Source organism: Amblyraja radiata, chromosome 32 (genome assembly GCF_010909765.2).
Source record: "Amblyraja radiata isolate CabotCenter1 chromosome 32, sAmbRad1.1.pri, whole genome shotgun sequence".
In the NCBI taxonomy this organism is placed as follows: Eukaryota; Metazoa; Chordata; class Chondrichthyes; order Rajiformes; family Rajidae; genus Amblyraja; species Amblyraja radiata.
In genome coordinates, this window is record NC_045987.1 from 22530042 (window position 1) to 22545510 (window position 15469).

The following is a 15469-nucleotide window of genomic DNA, read 5'->3' on the forward strand; positions in this document are numbered from 1 at the left end:
CTTAACAAGTTAATAGTCAGTTCATCATCTGAAATAATAAGCCTCAAAGCTGACCAACTTAAGTTTCGTTCTTTTCTCAGTCCTATATTGATAAATTCGCATCTGGATATTTCTTTGCAAGCTTGAAAAGTTCAATAGAAACAAAAAGGTACTTTTTCGGGTTTCTTAGCAATGTATTTAAGAACCTAGATGGAACTTATTCAATTAACAAAAGACAGTGATTATTCATTCTGTGTAACAAAGCCAAGAAAATGTAGTAATGCCAGATACAACTAAGCTCTTTTTGAAACTTTACATAAATGCATTTAACTTGGCAAACAGCTGCTTTTGGTTCTTTATCTGCTAGAATAACGTGGCAATATTTAGATTTAGATAAATGTATTATATAATAGGATATATTTTCATTTTATCTGACTGGAATTGCAGAATGTAGTTTATTCAGTAAGTGATGTTATCTGCTTACTGCAACCATCATAGATATTCAGATAGCCTACAATTCTAGACAGAGTAACAAGCGAAATAAAAATGAATTAAAATTTATGTGGATTGAAATGTACAGGTTAAATAATGTTTCTCTGGTCATAGCTGAGAGCCCTCTAATGCAAGAGAGCTGTTTAAGCATTACCCTGGCACAATGATCTAATCTCTCCCTTGCTAGGGAGATAATGTGACCCCCAGAATGCATAAAGTCACCCAAAAAGCGAACAAAAGCAGCTCTCAAAAACATAGAGCCATTCATCGAAGCTAACGACTTGTTCATTATGAGTGATGATGGATAAAGACTTCTCATGCTGAGATGAAATCAAGATTTATATGCATTGCTTCCTCTTGCAACTTGTGGGAAGATCATCATCATTTAATTCTATCTCTGCGGCCAGTGATGGGCATCCAGAGAGCTGGTTATCAAACGGCGCAGTCAGCTGGCAAAATCAAAACGTGCAGTTGGCACATCTGGACTGCAATGCCACAGCTGAGGGTGAACAATGACTCTTGGCAAGTGGCCAAATTGCTTGCAGATGCTAGCAGGTTTGATCCACAGCCACCCTACCGGCATTTTATGTGAATCAGATTTCTAAGAGCTAAATGCTCCTCTGCCATATTTTTTTTTGCTGCTCTTATCAGCCCCACCGAATGTGGCCTTGAGACAGCTGATCCATGTCCTTTCCCACTTTATCTATTCAAACTTTTAATAAAACGTCACGTTTCATCTCCACAAAGTTAATTTAATCTTTGACAGATTTCACACTCGGAAAGGAAAATTGTTGGGAATCAACTTTTTATAATCTGATGGCATTTTGTGGATCAAATGTCAACATCAAACATTTACACTCGACAACTGTTGTTGGCTTTAAAGCTGACAGCAACCCGAGTAGGTTAGAAACTATTATCAGGCAAGAATAGAGGGGTAGACTTTACACATATCAGTGGGGATAGGGGTCAAGGAAAGAGCGTTCATGTCGCGGCCCTGTTTCCACCAATCTTTCCACCACCACGCACAAGAAGCACAAGTAGCGCAAGACAGACACCATTGTATGCAGATGCCGAGAAATGTATTCAGCTCTGGCTGAACATCTTCTAATCTTGTGTGTGGATTCGATAAGAAGAAGTGGGGATAAGAGATCAGTTGTGAATTTTGTTTTCTGTTTGATAGTGGGATTTTAAATTTATAGTCCAAGACAAAAGCATATTCAGAATATAAACACCTTAAGCATTCTTGACCGTTTTACATGTGGCAGTAATTATTTATTTTTACTAATTTGCAATTGCTTGCAGAAAAATCATAAGATCATCAATTTCTGATTTTCACATCCATACTTGTTGTGGACATTAGGATTAAACTGTCGGTTTTTGGTGAACAATTTTGTTTTCCATACAAAGTAGTCTTATTGTCGAAAGGTACGCTGGAAATTGTACAAATAGTTACTGTTGAAAGAAAGGTGTCTGAAGAAGGGTCCCGACCCAAAACGTCATCTATCCATGTTCTCCAGAGGTGCTACCTGACCCGCTAAGTTACTCCAGCATTTTGGGTCTTTCTTTGGTAAACCAGTATCTGCAGTTTCTCTTTATTACAGCTCCAAGTCTTAATGCAGAAGGTGTTTTTGGACTCTCAACACATATTCCTGAAGGTGATCATCCCAAACTGCAGCCAACATGCACTGATGACAGTAACTGAAGGGATGTCCCTGGACTGCATTCACAGGCTCACACCACCAGCACTGCAGTGCTGTGAAACATAGAAATTAGGTGCAGGAGTAGGCCATTCGGCCCTTCGAGCCTGCACCGCCATTCAATATGATCATGGCTGATCATCCAACTCAGTATCCCGTACCTGCCTTCTCTCCATACCCTCTGATCCCCTTAGCCACAAGGGCCACATCTAACTCCCTCTTAAATATAGCCAATGAACTGGCCTCGACTACCCTCTGTGGCAGGGAGTTCCAGAGATTCACCACTCTCTGTGTGAAAAAAGTTCTTCTCATCTCGGTTTTAAAGGATTTCCCCCTTATCCTTAAGCTGTGACCCCTTGTCCTGGACTTCCCCAACATCGGGAGCAATCTTCCTGCATCTAGCCTGTCCAACCCCTTAAGAATTTTGTAAGTTTCTATAAGATCCCCTCTCAATCTCCTAAATTCTAGAGAGTATAAACCAAGTCTATCCAGTCTTTCTTCATAAGACAGTCCTGACATCCCAGGAATCAGTCTGGTGAACCTTCTCTGCACTCCCTCTATGGCAATAATGTCCTTCCTCAGATTTGGAGACCAAAACTGAACGCAATACTCCAGGTGTGGTCTCACCAAGACCCTGTACAACTGCAGTAGAACCTCCCTGCTCCTATACTCAAATCCTTTTGCTATGAAAGCTAACATACCATTCGCTTTCTTCACTGCCTGCTGCACCTGTATGCCCACTTTCAATGACTGGTGTACCATGACACCCAGGTCTCGCTGCATCTCCCCTTTTCCTAGTCGGCCACCATTTAGATAATAGTCTGCTTTCCTGTTTTTGCCACCAAAATGGATAACCTCACATTTATCCACATTATACTGCATCTGCCAAACATTTGCCCACTCACCCAGCCTATCCAAGTCACCTTGCAGTCTCCTAGCATCCTCCTCACAGCTAACACTGCCCCCCAGCTTAGTGTCATCCGCAAACTTGGAGATATTGCCTTCAGGCCATGCAGAAGTAGTTTAGGAAATGTTGCCGCGCATACTGTACTCTCTCCCTTAGGACCACCCGGAGCTCCCGGTTGCCAGCCATTTCAATTCCGTCCCCATTCCCACATCAACCTGTTAGTCCTTGGCTTCTTCCACTGCCAGAGCGAGACCAACTGCAAACTCAAGGAACAGCACCTCATATTCTACCTTTGCACACTGCAATGAGACAGCACGAGCATTCAATTTCTAATTGGGTACTGATTGGGGATGATCAGCCATGATCACATTGAATGGCGGTGCTGGCTCGAAGGGCCGAATGGCCTACTGCAGCACCTATTGTCTATTGTCTAATTTTAGGTATCCTGCTTTCCTCGGTCTCTCTATCCACCTGGATCTTTCCATGAATACCATCCATACCTCCATGCCCTTACACTCCCATCGCGTTCAGTGCCGCTACTGTTCTGATCGACCCACTCCACCACACCGTATTTGGTCCCAAATGAATATTTTCACATCAGATTCGATCTGCAGACCCTGATCTCTGTTGTTTTCGTCTCCATCCTTCTTGCCTCTCTCTGGTTCCATCCATTAATCCAGCCTTCATCTGGACCCACTTATCGCATGCTAGCTCCTGCCCCAATCTTTCACCTCTTTACTCTGGCCATCTCCCCTCTCATTCTTTGAATCTGAAATGGTTGGGAAAAGAGGAAGTACAACGAAATCTGGGTGTCCTTGTTCATTAGTCACTGAAAGTAAGCATGCAGGTACAGCAGGCAGTGAAGAAAGCTAATGGCATGTTGGCCTTCATATCAAGAAGAGTTGAGTATAGGAGCAAAGAGGTCCTTCTGCAGTTGCACAGGGCCCTGGTGAGACCACACCTGGAGTATTGTGTGCAGTTTTGGTCTCCGGATTTGAGGAAGGATATTCTTGCTATTGAGGGAGTGCAGCGTAGGTTCACAAGGATAATTCCCGGGATAGCGGGACATTCATATGTTGATAGAATGGAGCAGCTGAGACAAATCCCCTATTGTCTATAAATCAGAGGAAGGATCTCAACCCAAAACCTCGATAGTCCACTTCCCCCCACAGATGCTGCCTGACCCACGGAGTACCTTCAGCAGTTTTTTTTACTCCAGATTGCAGCAACTGTAATTTTTTGTCAATCTTTTCAACTATATTTGTCTATTCTTTGAAAAATACCTCCAGGGACCACTTTCTCTTAATATCGTTTGAAAACCTGTACCAATTAGTCCTGAAACGAACCAACTCGGCTCCCAACATACCAGCTCTTGGCCATGGTTTACTGGAATTGCCGTGATGGATGTTAAAGTAAGCTTGTTTGTCTCTTAATGCACATGCAGACAATCTGCAGTCTGTCTTACAGGAAGAACTTTCAGAAGATTGATGAAATTACTTTCACCGTTGTATAATTTCTTCAAAAAGTCAATGGCATGTTAAAATGAAAGAAAAGATAATTTCATAATCTTTCAGTCACTATTCTGAATACATTGGCTACACATTATTAACAGCTAAAGGAACCAATGCCTGGTTCACCGATGGACTTACTGGAGAATTATTAATCTCATTTTTCATTAACCCTTTTGCCAATTGATCAATGCAAGAGATCCGTACAAGAGTATTAAATAGCACACTCAGTGACCAAATGACTGATAAATGACATAACCAGAGTGCTAGTTGAGGGCAGAATTACATAGAACAGTACAGCACATGAACAGACCTTTTGGCCCACATTGTCTGTGCCAAACATGATGGCCAGTTAAACCAATCTCCTCTGCCCGCACGTGATTGATACCCCTCTATTCCCTGCATATCCATGTGCCGATCAAAAAGCCTCTACAATGTCACTAACATATCTGCTTCCACCACCACCCCCTGGCAGTGCGTTCCAGGCACACACTAATCTTTGTAAAAAAAAACTTGCCTCACAAATCTCCTTTAAACTATGTCCCACTCACCTTAAAGCTAAGCCCTCCAGTCATTGATATTTCCATCCTGAGAAAAAGGTGCTATCTGCTAACACTAAAAACAAAGCTTTGTTGAAATTCTCTGTTTTCTCCCCATGTTTGTTTTATACTTTTTCTAAAATGTTTAGCCTCTTTACCTTTAGTATTAAAATCTTAGCTCTGGCAACTGCCTGTAGTACATTTAAGGCTCCAACAATTGCAGTGGGGAAAACATACAAGTGGTAATCAAGTTTGCCCTTCTCCACTCACCAGTGGATGTTGGTACCGGCCGAGCAAACACCAGAAAGTTCAGAGCTCCCAGTGAGGTGGATGTCCTGAACTTGCTCGCCGAGTTCTGTCTCTATCCTGGTTGCACTCCAAGGTTGCAGTACAAACTATGCACATTAGTTAGAGTCATAAAGTTATACAGCACAGAAACAGACCCCATGGTTCAACTTGCCCATGCTGATCAAAACGCCCCGTCCCGCGTTTGGCCCATATTCCACTTAACCTTTCCTATCCATATAGCTGTATAAATACCTTTTAAATGTTATAGTAACTGCCTCAACAACCTCCTCCGCAGCTCGTTCCATATAGCCACCATGCCTCTGTGTGAAAAAGTTAACCCTCAGGTTCCTATTAAATCGTTTCCCCTCTAACCTATGTCCTCTGGTTTGAATCCCCTGGCCTGAACAAAAGAGCAGGTGTTTTGGGGGCAGTGGGTGTTTGCCATGCCTTTGCCGGGGAAGGAGACTGGTGTGAGCCAGGCAAGCACCAGAAAGTTCAGCGCTCCTCCACCCAAGAGGATGTCCTGAGCATTATAGCGGAGCTCTAGTCTGAGTCCAGGCTTTGCTCCATGAGGATATGGAAAGCTGCCCACAAACCTGCACAGCAAACCTGATCCCATTTACATGAAAATCATGGAACAGCTCTGCAGCACATGGTAAATAACATCGCTGACATTTCAATGCTTCACAATAGCGTTATCATAACCAAGCCACATGAGGGCATAAGCCAAGTATTTAAATTTGAGCATTTTTGGCAAGGTACAAAAGGGCATACTGTATATTATATGCAAATACGTGCATCACTCATGTACAACATTATTTTCCATCTATTGTTGACGAGGGGTTAGACGTTGGAGGGGTTTGAAAATGGAGGATTAAGAGAGGTGGTGCACAAGTAGAGATAACGGTGTCGGGCATGAATGAGAACATTTCATGTCAAAACATTGCGAGTCAGAGAATCTGTTATTGCCACAGTGCCAAGTTGGGTGGGGTTGAATGAGATAGAGGAAAAAAATGGAAACTTCTTCATGGTTAATTGCCTTTCAGTGACCACTTCTGGAGACTTAATGCAAAGCTTCGCTCAAGATAGTTATCCAGTCTCATATGGGATTTTGCCTGTTTTGTCCACAATACATTTATTGCTAATATTCAACTTTGTTGCAGTTCTGCAGCTATCGAACATTGTCCATCAATGGCACACACCTTAACTTCAACCAGATCGCCTGCAGCCTTCTAGACATTGAATTGAGCTACCAACCACAAATCTTCACCATTAACGATGCGCTATTTCCCTTTCCAAATATCAGCCATCTCGGCCCATGCCTTGGCCATTAGGCCCAGCCCGCATATTTGCGTTTGATGGTGCAGTAGCTCTCAGGCCCCCAATGACATGCAAATACAATTATTTTCCTCTTAACTCTCCATGACTATTCACAGAGGCCTCCTTCAGTCTGACATACCACTAACTACACTCCTCCAGTTTACACCTCTGTGCATTGGCCATTCCCTTAGCTGTGCGTTTCAGTTGTGCTCTGAGCCATCTAGGTTGCAAGTTCTTGAACTCTACACTTTTGCAAGTCACCCTTGAGAACTTACCTCATTGATAAAAAGCATTTGGTCAGCTATTCTAAGATCACGGTTGACTTAGATCCATTTTATATTTGATTACGCTTACGCGAAGAATATTTCCTACGTTAAAGATTTAGGCGACCTGTCATGTATTTAGCACATCTCATTATTGATGACTTTGCCACCATTCCTTTTCACAGATTCTACTTTCAAATAACAGCTCAGTCACCATGCAGACCCTGTTCCTTTGAATCATCTCCCAAGTAAGGATTAGCAAAGAATGAAATGAGTGGAAAATAAAATTTGGGATAAAAATATCAAACACTGAATAGAATATCCGATGGATATACTGTGACAAGGCTCAAGTGCTTCAGTGTACAGAACGTAGAATGAAGCGGTATTTTACTACGATTAGAAATAATTGCCTTTTCCCGCCAGTTACTTTCCTTAAGAATATATTTTTACATCACCCTTTGCAATTCAAGACGCAATGATTTTACGAAAATTATTTTAAGATTTTACCTGCCCAACATAGCAGACATGATGGCATTGAAAGGCAGAGCAGATTTAACAGGCGGCTTGGGTTTAGATTTCTCATAGTCACATGTATCAAGGCATTTTGAAAAGCTTTGTTTTCTGCTTGCTATCCAATCAGATCAAATAATATTGAACATAAATACAATCAAGTCCAACTCAAGTATAATGGGTAGAGCAAAGGGAAGGAACAGAGTGCAGAATATAGTTCTCAGCATTGTAGCGCATCAGTTCCATAGACAAAGTCCAATGTCCACAATGGGGTAGAAGGGAATCAGACAGTACCCTAACGGTCAGAAGGACTGTCAGAAGACTGGCAACAGAGGGGAAGAAGGTATTCCCGATTGTAGTGGTGCACACTTTCAAGGTTCTGTCCCTCTTACCTGACGGGAGCAGGGAGAAGGAGGAATGACGGGGTGGGACTTTGAATAAGTTGGTTGCTTTTCCAAGGCAGTGTGATATACAGATGGAGTTAATGGTGGAGTCTGGTCTGTGTGATGGACTGAGCGACATCTACAACTCTTTGCCAGTTCTTGCGGTCTTGGGCATCAAACCAACTGTGGTGCAACCTGACAGTATGCTTTCTATGGTGCATCTGTAGAAGTTTGTAAGAGACATGGTCAACTCCTGCTCCTATTTCGATGTAACCTTATTCTCATTCTGAGGCAATTCAATGACCGTGCTCCTTTTTGAGACAGGATAATTAAAAAAAAGACAAGATGCTGGAGTAACCTTTCGGGTCAGGACCCTTCTTCAAACTAAAACGTCATCTATCCATGTTCTCTAGAGATGCCATGTGACCTGCTGAGTTGCTCCAGCACGTTGTGTCTTATTTTGTAAACCAGCATTTGCAGTTCCCTGTTTCTTGGGTAATGTAAAGGTTTTTGCCATTGGAAGGAATCAGCTTTTGGTTACCCCAAAAACGAGATGCAAGTGAAGCCTACTACATCAGCAGGAAAGAACATTTAAAAATAGGGTCCTCAGCAAGAAAATAGAGTCACATTAACAATAACTAAAAAAAGAGGAAATGCAGGTGTCAGAATTCTGGAAGGAACAACAAAATGCCAGAAGCATTCCAGAGTTAAGGGCCTGTCCCACTTTCACGACCTTTTTTACTCGTGGACATTCTTTATCAGGCTAGAAAAACTCCCCGACCTACTTGATGCCACGAGTACCTACGACTAGCATTACGACCTACCTGGGGCCTCGTGACGACCAGGCTGTGAGTACGAGTCAAGGGCAAACTCGGCAGAGGTCATGAATTAGGTCGTGAAAGTGGGATAGGCCCTTTAAGGCAGCATTTATGGGAAGACTTGCAAACTTGTCTCAATTTCCCTTTCCAAGGATATTGCCTGACCTGCTGAATTTTTACAATATTTTCTGTTTTAATTAAATTGAATAAAGAATGAGGGGAAGAGAACAAAGTAATTGTTTCCCAATATTTTATGCACAATCATTATAATGCAAGTTTGTGTTTTGGGTTAATGCTGATACTTTTGGGTCAATGCATTACATTTTTCTTTACATCAATGAATTTGCTTAACACTTACAAATATGGACAAATCAAAAATCTGTACTGATGAACAAACTGAATGCTGTTGCATTCTAGTAATGTAGACCCCTCTACCTTCATGATCTAAACCTACCTAAAATGTTGCAAAATTATAACTGCTGATGCACGAGTCACAATTTACATAACAACAATCAAATCACATTATGTACAGCTCATTTTTTAATTCTTGGTTTTTGATTTTTACCTGCAGCCTTTTGTGAACCTTTTCTTCGTTTTAGAGCCTTCTGTAGTATCTCCTTCATCGTGACATTCATGCTGTCAACTTGAATAAGTGAGAATCCACTCTGTGGGGCATTACTGCAAGAGGAACAAGCATTTCAATTAAGAAAATTTGAAACACCAGTTTAATTATTTCAAGTTTACACTGCATCAAGATCTGGATTAAAGAATTTCAGATGATTGACATCGTTCTGTGAAATGTCAAGACATTTCACCATTAAACTCACCCAAAAAAATCATCGGGCATCGGAATTAATTACAGAATTAAGCCCAGCTTGATCTGAAGCAACTTATAAAATAACAGGTAGGGTGAATTTTATAATAAAGCAGTCTTCATTATACTGCAGGAAAGCATTATTATTTTCTAATAAAACAAATCTTTCATTCACATAAACACATTCAAGTTGAAAATTTCCAGTAGTTTTCCACAAAATAAATTTATGATATACAAGTAAAAAACATCCCCCACAAACAACAAGGTCCATATTCTACAAGGAATTTTCAGACATCTGGCTAAATAAACAAACACTGACAGTCACATTGAGCCAATGTTTTCTCCCCAGAAGAAATTCATTTATCTTTTGGTTCAGCATCTGATTAGATGCTATTCTATGAAATACAATACAGATTTTAAGTAACAAAGGCACCAAGTATATTTGTTATTTAACTATTAGATTGTAATAGTCTATTTTAAACTCGGTGTCAAAAAAGCTGTTATGGACTAAGGAGAGCTAAAACACCAATCTTTACTCATGTCACAATTCATGTCACGATCAGCAACTTTTTAGTACCAATTCCCTCTCCCTCTGGAATTTAAACAGAACGAGTCTGAGAATTTGCCAGATCAGCTATTCTTGACATCCAATGAAGATTGTAACATTTTTCTGCTTCAGATATGGATACATCTCAAATCCATCTGAAGGTCTTGCAAAGAACTCCATCACCAGATATTAAACTTCCAAATCCACATTCTTAAAAGAAATGCGTCAGCTTGACAGTAATCCTCTACCATAACAAAGTATCAGGGCAGAAATATGCCCAAAGTCATTTTTCTTGTGATTTGTATATTTAAATTGAGAGCAAGCGACTTCTTGCTTGTCTGAACGCAATAGTTTGTTTGCTGATTTTGGTCTAATTTACGGAACTCAGAAGGTAAACATATCAACACCGAACTGTTTAAATATAAACAGAATTAAAGTATAATTTCAAAATATTTTACTCCTTGGAGGGAGGCTGGTTATAAATGTTGCAACTTTTCATTACCGACAAAAAGCCTGCAGAGGTGACAATGAACTTGGGGATAAAACTTGGCATCGTGTTTAGCCCGGGCATTGTAGGCCGAAGGGCCTGTTTCTGTACTCACTTATGTTCTCCGTTAAAACCGAAATCTGGCAAATCCCAAGGATCTAGCAAGGACCTTGACACCTCCCTCACTTCGTGTAGGAAAGAACTGCAGATACTGGCTTAAATTGAAGGTAGACACAAAATGCTGGAGTAACTCGGGTCAAGACCCTTCTTCAGACAGATTCAGGGTCTCGACCCGAAAAGTCACCAATTCCTTCTCTCCACAGATGCTGCCTGCCCGCTGAGTGACTTCAGCATTGTGTCTACCTCCCTCACTTTTTTGTTTATCTACTTATGAACTGAACTGTTTAAATATAAATAGAATAAATTGTCATTTCAAAATATTTTACTCATTGGAGGGAGGCTGGTTACAAATGTTGCAACTTTCATTAACCATCACAAAAGCCTGTCGCGATAGTGAGAATAAAGGACATTTTTAAAAACCTGCTTGGAGGTTGTGTTAAAGCTGAAATATTGATTTTGAATTGGTCAGAGAAAGCTTCCAAATGGCCTTTGCCTGTGATTTTAAAACCTTTCCTTTCACCATTTTGCTGCTAATTCCAGGCATGGCTTTAAGTTCTACTATCAACACCTACAAGATGTAATAAGTCGTCAGCAACGTTGCAAAGTGAACCCGAGCCATGGACCATCACCAGCTTAAACCAACAGGAAGTCAGTGAACAGCACATTCGTAACCAGCTTGCTGAGCGCGAGCAAAAGAATCCTCGAGCTTTTGCCAATATGTTGGGCTAGTTTACCGTGGTCAAATCCTTCCCACCAAGCAGCCGGCTGAGAACTGTCAAACTAATCATACATTACACTCTGTCACCGAACCCATGCTGAACCACAGCCATCACTTACATCAATATCTGGAGCAGGTCCCAGACTGCTCAGTGCAGACAGCTTTGCAAGCCAAACCACCGTCAGAATTCTCCTTTCAGTTACACAAGGAATACCAAGATGATCATTTTTAAATTTCACTTAACATTGAAGGATTCGATTTAAAAAAAAAAAAATGTATTTGGTAAACTTTTCTTTACCAAGTTCTTGGAGACAGGAGAAAATGGTGTATTAACAGATCGCAAACTGCAGTTAAACACCTTGGTTTTAATCTGACACCTACCTACCAAAGCTACAGATATGAATATTAATGCTAATTTCATGTGAGGAAATACAGATGGTTCAGTTTCAGCTTTTAATCCCTGTAAATTTATAAAATGTGCCGTTCCAAAATGAATTCTACAAACAAATTCCGATGGCACTTAAGCACTTACAGTACATTATAAAATGCACAGTACCAAGGAAGTCTTCCTAATGCTATCATTCACATTTGTCAATATAAAGACAGGGACTATGGAATTTTTGCTGTAATATTAGAATATGGCTGTTAGTTAACTTTCCTCTCTCATCTATCAGAGCAATTGCACCCAACACAACAATCCCATCCGGAAGTGAAACTACACGTGCCCTAATGTTTAAAACACAGAGTCAGGAATCAGAACATCACCCAGGTCCTTTGCTTCCAGCCACACTTTAATCTTGCAGCCATGAATCTCTGAAAATAATAAACCCACTGCAACATTACAAGAAATAATTGTGAACATAAATATTTTCATCAGCTGTCTATTAATGACATCTGATATCTACAAATGAATGCGAGGAGGTAACCCAAATACAGGGTTCAGTTGACAGCTGCTTCTGAGCTTATGAGATCATCGGCACCCCATAATTTGATTACTTATGAGCTGCACTCATTGTTTTATGGATTATGACATCCCTAATTGCAAATACTTCCTGCTGGCTGACTAGCAACACTCGATGACAGGAACATTTTCAGCATCAAGGCTCATGCACTGAATATTTGTCATGATCCTATTATTCAAGGCTACTTGCATTAATACTTATAATACATGCACAGATGATCACAGGTTGGGTTGCAACTGATTCCAGCTGATTGCAGAAGTTATTTCACCATGATTGAAGACCCATGTGGTTCATATAGTGTACAAACTAGCAGTTTATTCAAGTTGCAGGGCCTCACAAGCAGATTCTTATCCGAAGAGTGGAACAGGCAAGATTGTGAGCAGAGAATACTGAAGCCTCAGTGTGTTCCACAGGACAATGGGTGGTAGGTTAAGATCAAACTCTCTCACACTTAAACCACGGTGCAATGGAGAGAAGTTATGTCCACACGGATAATTGTGGATACTACTTTGGTGAAACCAGAAAATGTCGTGCAACTAACGAGGGGGGGGGGGGGGGGGCTCAGGGTTGAAACAAATTCCAGAGAAATAATTAAATAGTTTGATTAAAACAATGATTTAATTGAAATTGTATCACATTTAACAGACAGCAATGTATGGGTCAATGCATCGGTCGTGTTGGGCACAGCTAGCGCCTCACTGCTTTGTGTGGGACGGTGGCTTTTGTGTTTTTGGTGGCGGGAGACAAAAGAATATTGATAAGCTCACCAAGAAACTTCTCATTTTGTTTGAATTATGCCGCTTCATCTTTCATTTCCACAGAAACTAATGAAGCAGAGAGCTGGGGCCCAGACTGAAAGAATACGCAGTACTCCTGCAATGGGTATTAGGCAGCGTTGTTGCTCATATCCAAAAATATCTGATGTTCAGCCATTCAGAATCCCACTTGGTGTTCCGATTAAAACACTGCTGCGGGGGAAGTGGTGAAGGGTAACCATCAGGGGGTCAAAATAACTGACCTTGGGAAGAGATATTCCTGATCTGTGGGTTTTCTATCACACATTAAACCGCCATATCTATTGGTTGGCTTTGAGTTGATGTTGTATTATCACAGGTTTACGCATCTTATTTTTACATATGGGCAATATCACAGGATTAAAGTGGCTGAGTTTAAAAATAAACTCAATGGAACACTATTTAAGCAGCTGGAACGTGGTCTGTCTGGGGAACACCGTTACACAGGTCTTCATTCTAACATCGCATTCAGGCATTCATTACAGTTATTGATCCCTACATTTAATTCCAAGCTTCATTAACTGCACCCATTTGCGATCTTCGAAACAGCCCGGACACACCAGGACATCACATGCCAGAAAACATGGCTCAGGCGAAGAACATCCAGATCGTAAGGCTAACGCAGATTTTTTTTAAAGTGCTCATCTTCTATGGACATTACTGACAAATAGTGTGGTGCAGGAATAAAGAATTACCCTCTGTATTTTTTCATTAGACTTTTCTTTTGTAACCGAATACATAAATCCATTGTGGCACAATGTTATGTGTATCATCTTGTTACACCTGCAGACGTTTCATAAAAAGGCTGCCATGTCTCTGCAGTCAGAAATGATAAGTGAACCACCCGTGAATGTTAATGATAGTGATCATTCTGAGGTAACTGTGCTCTCCATCTTCCTCTACAGCTTCTGCAGCAGATAAAGGGTGGCAGGGTTTATTGGAGGAAAATGAAAATAACATAGAAGGGAATAGCCACAAAATGCAACAAAAAAGTTCTGATTATAGTAAGACTATATGAAGGATCGCGTTGTCAACGTTAAAAATAAAAATGTAAAGCTGCCCATCTGTTAAAATTAACTGGATATTACAATGTTTAAATATGGAAAAAGAATGAACTATTAACATACCCATCTTGTTTTTTTTTTTAAATAAACTTGCAAATCTAACGTTCCTTGATATTAAATTTTCTTGTCACAATGAAGCTTTCTCACCCCCTTGGAATGCAACCTCTGACACGAGATTCATTGCGTTGAATTGTTTATCCATTGGGAGGCAGTCCTGAGTTGATTGAATAGAACTGTATTTTGCAGTGCAAGCCTGTGAAACTCTCACCCCCCCCAGAAACTAGGGAATGAATAACCAGGAGCAGAAAAAGCAACAATAAAAAAAGTCCTCATACAACCAAAGATGTTCAATAAAGGTTCATAATTTGAGCTCAGTGTTGTGTAGAGTTCAAGAGCGATTATTAATATATTGTTTTTCTTGTTTATTATATATTTTCTGCAAGTAAGAATTACATTGTTGGTTCATAAGACAATTAAACACTTTGACATTAATTTTAGGGCATTGTTGCCATTCTAGTTACCATATAAACCATTGGTTATGATAATGTTTTAGAACATTCATCGGCATTCTGTTAATTTAGTTATTTCTAGATTCTTCCTTTTATTTAGATCATTTGATTGTACCGTGCATTGCACTCTTAAGGTTATGTTAATTGTTTAATGCAGAAAATGACCGAAGGACACTGGTTAGCTGTGATAATAAAGACATAAGAAATAGACGCAGCAATTGTCTATCCAGTCCTTTGAATTTGTTCCACCATTAAAATCACGGCTGATCTTCTACCTCTGTGGTCTATCACAACACTGCCTTCACAATCCTCTATTCCCCAAATGTCCAGAAATCTATTGATATCTATTTTGAATGAACATAATAACTAAACCTTCAGTCCTCTGATGAAGAAAGTTCCTAAAGTTCACCATTCTCTGTATCAACAAATCTGTCATCATCTCAGTCCTAAATGACCTGTCCCTTGTTTGGAACTGTGCCTCAATCTGTCACTCTTCAGTCTGGAGCGGGGGAGCGGGGAGCGGGGGAATGTCCGTGCATTTACTCTGCCAAGCTCTTAATAATTTTCTACTTTCACAAAATCTTTTCTCATTCTTCTGAACTCTCGAGAATATAACCCCACAGTACCAAATTTCTCTTCATACAACAAATCCACCATCCTTGGAACCAGTCCAGGGAACCATTCCAACAATCCTTCTATGCCAAGTACATCCTTACTTTAGTTAAGGAGACCAAAACGACACAATACTCC

The 15469-nt window shown here is 40.5% G+C and overlaps 1 protein-coding gene across 5 annotated transcripts in view; it reads right to left on the reverse strand.

Annotated features, from left to right (window-relative positions):
- The window catches only part of mapkap1 (MAPK associated protein 1), a 244695-nt gene that overhangs the window by 89294 nt on the left and 139932 nt on the right, over nucleotides 1-15469 (reverse strand). For all 5 annotated transcript variants that reach the window (XM_033048807.1, XM_033048806.1, XM_033048808.1 and 2 more), the window contains one exon: nucleotides 9270-9382. In XM_033048807.1, the coding sequence (XP_032904698.1) occupies nucleotides 9270-9382 (113 nt within the window). The remainder of the gene's footprint in view (nucleotides 1-9269; nucleotides 9383-15469) is intronic.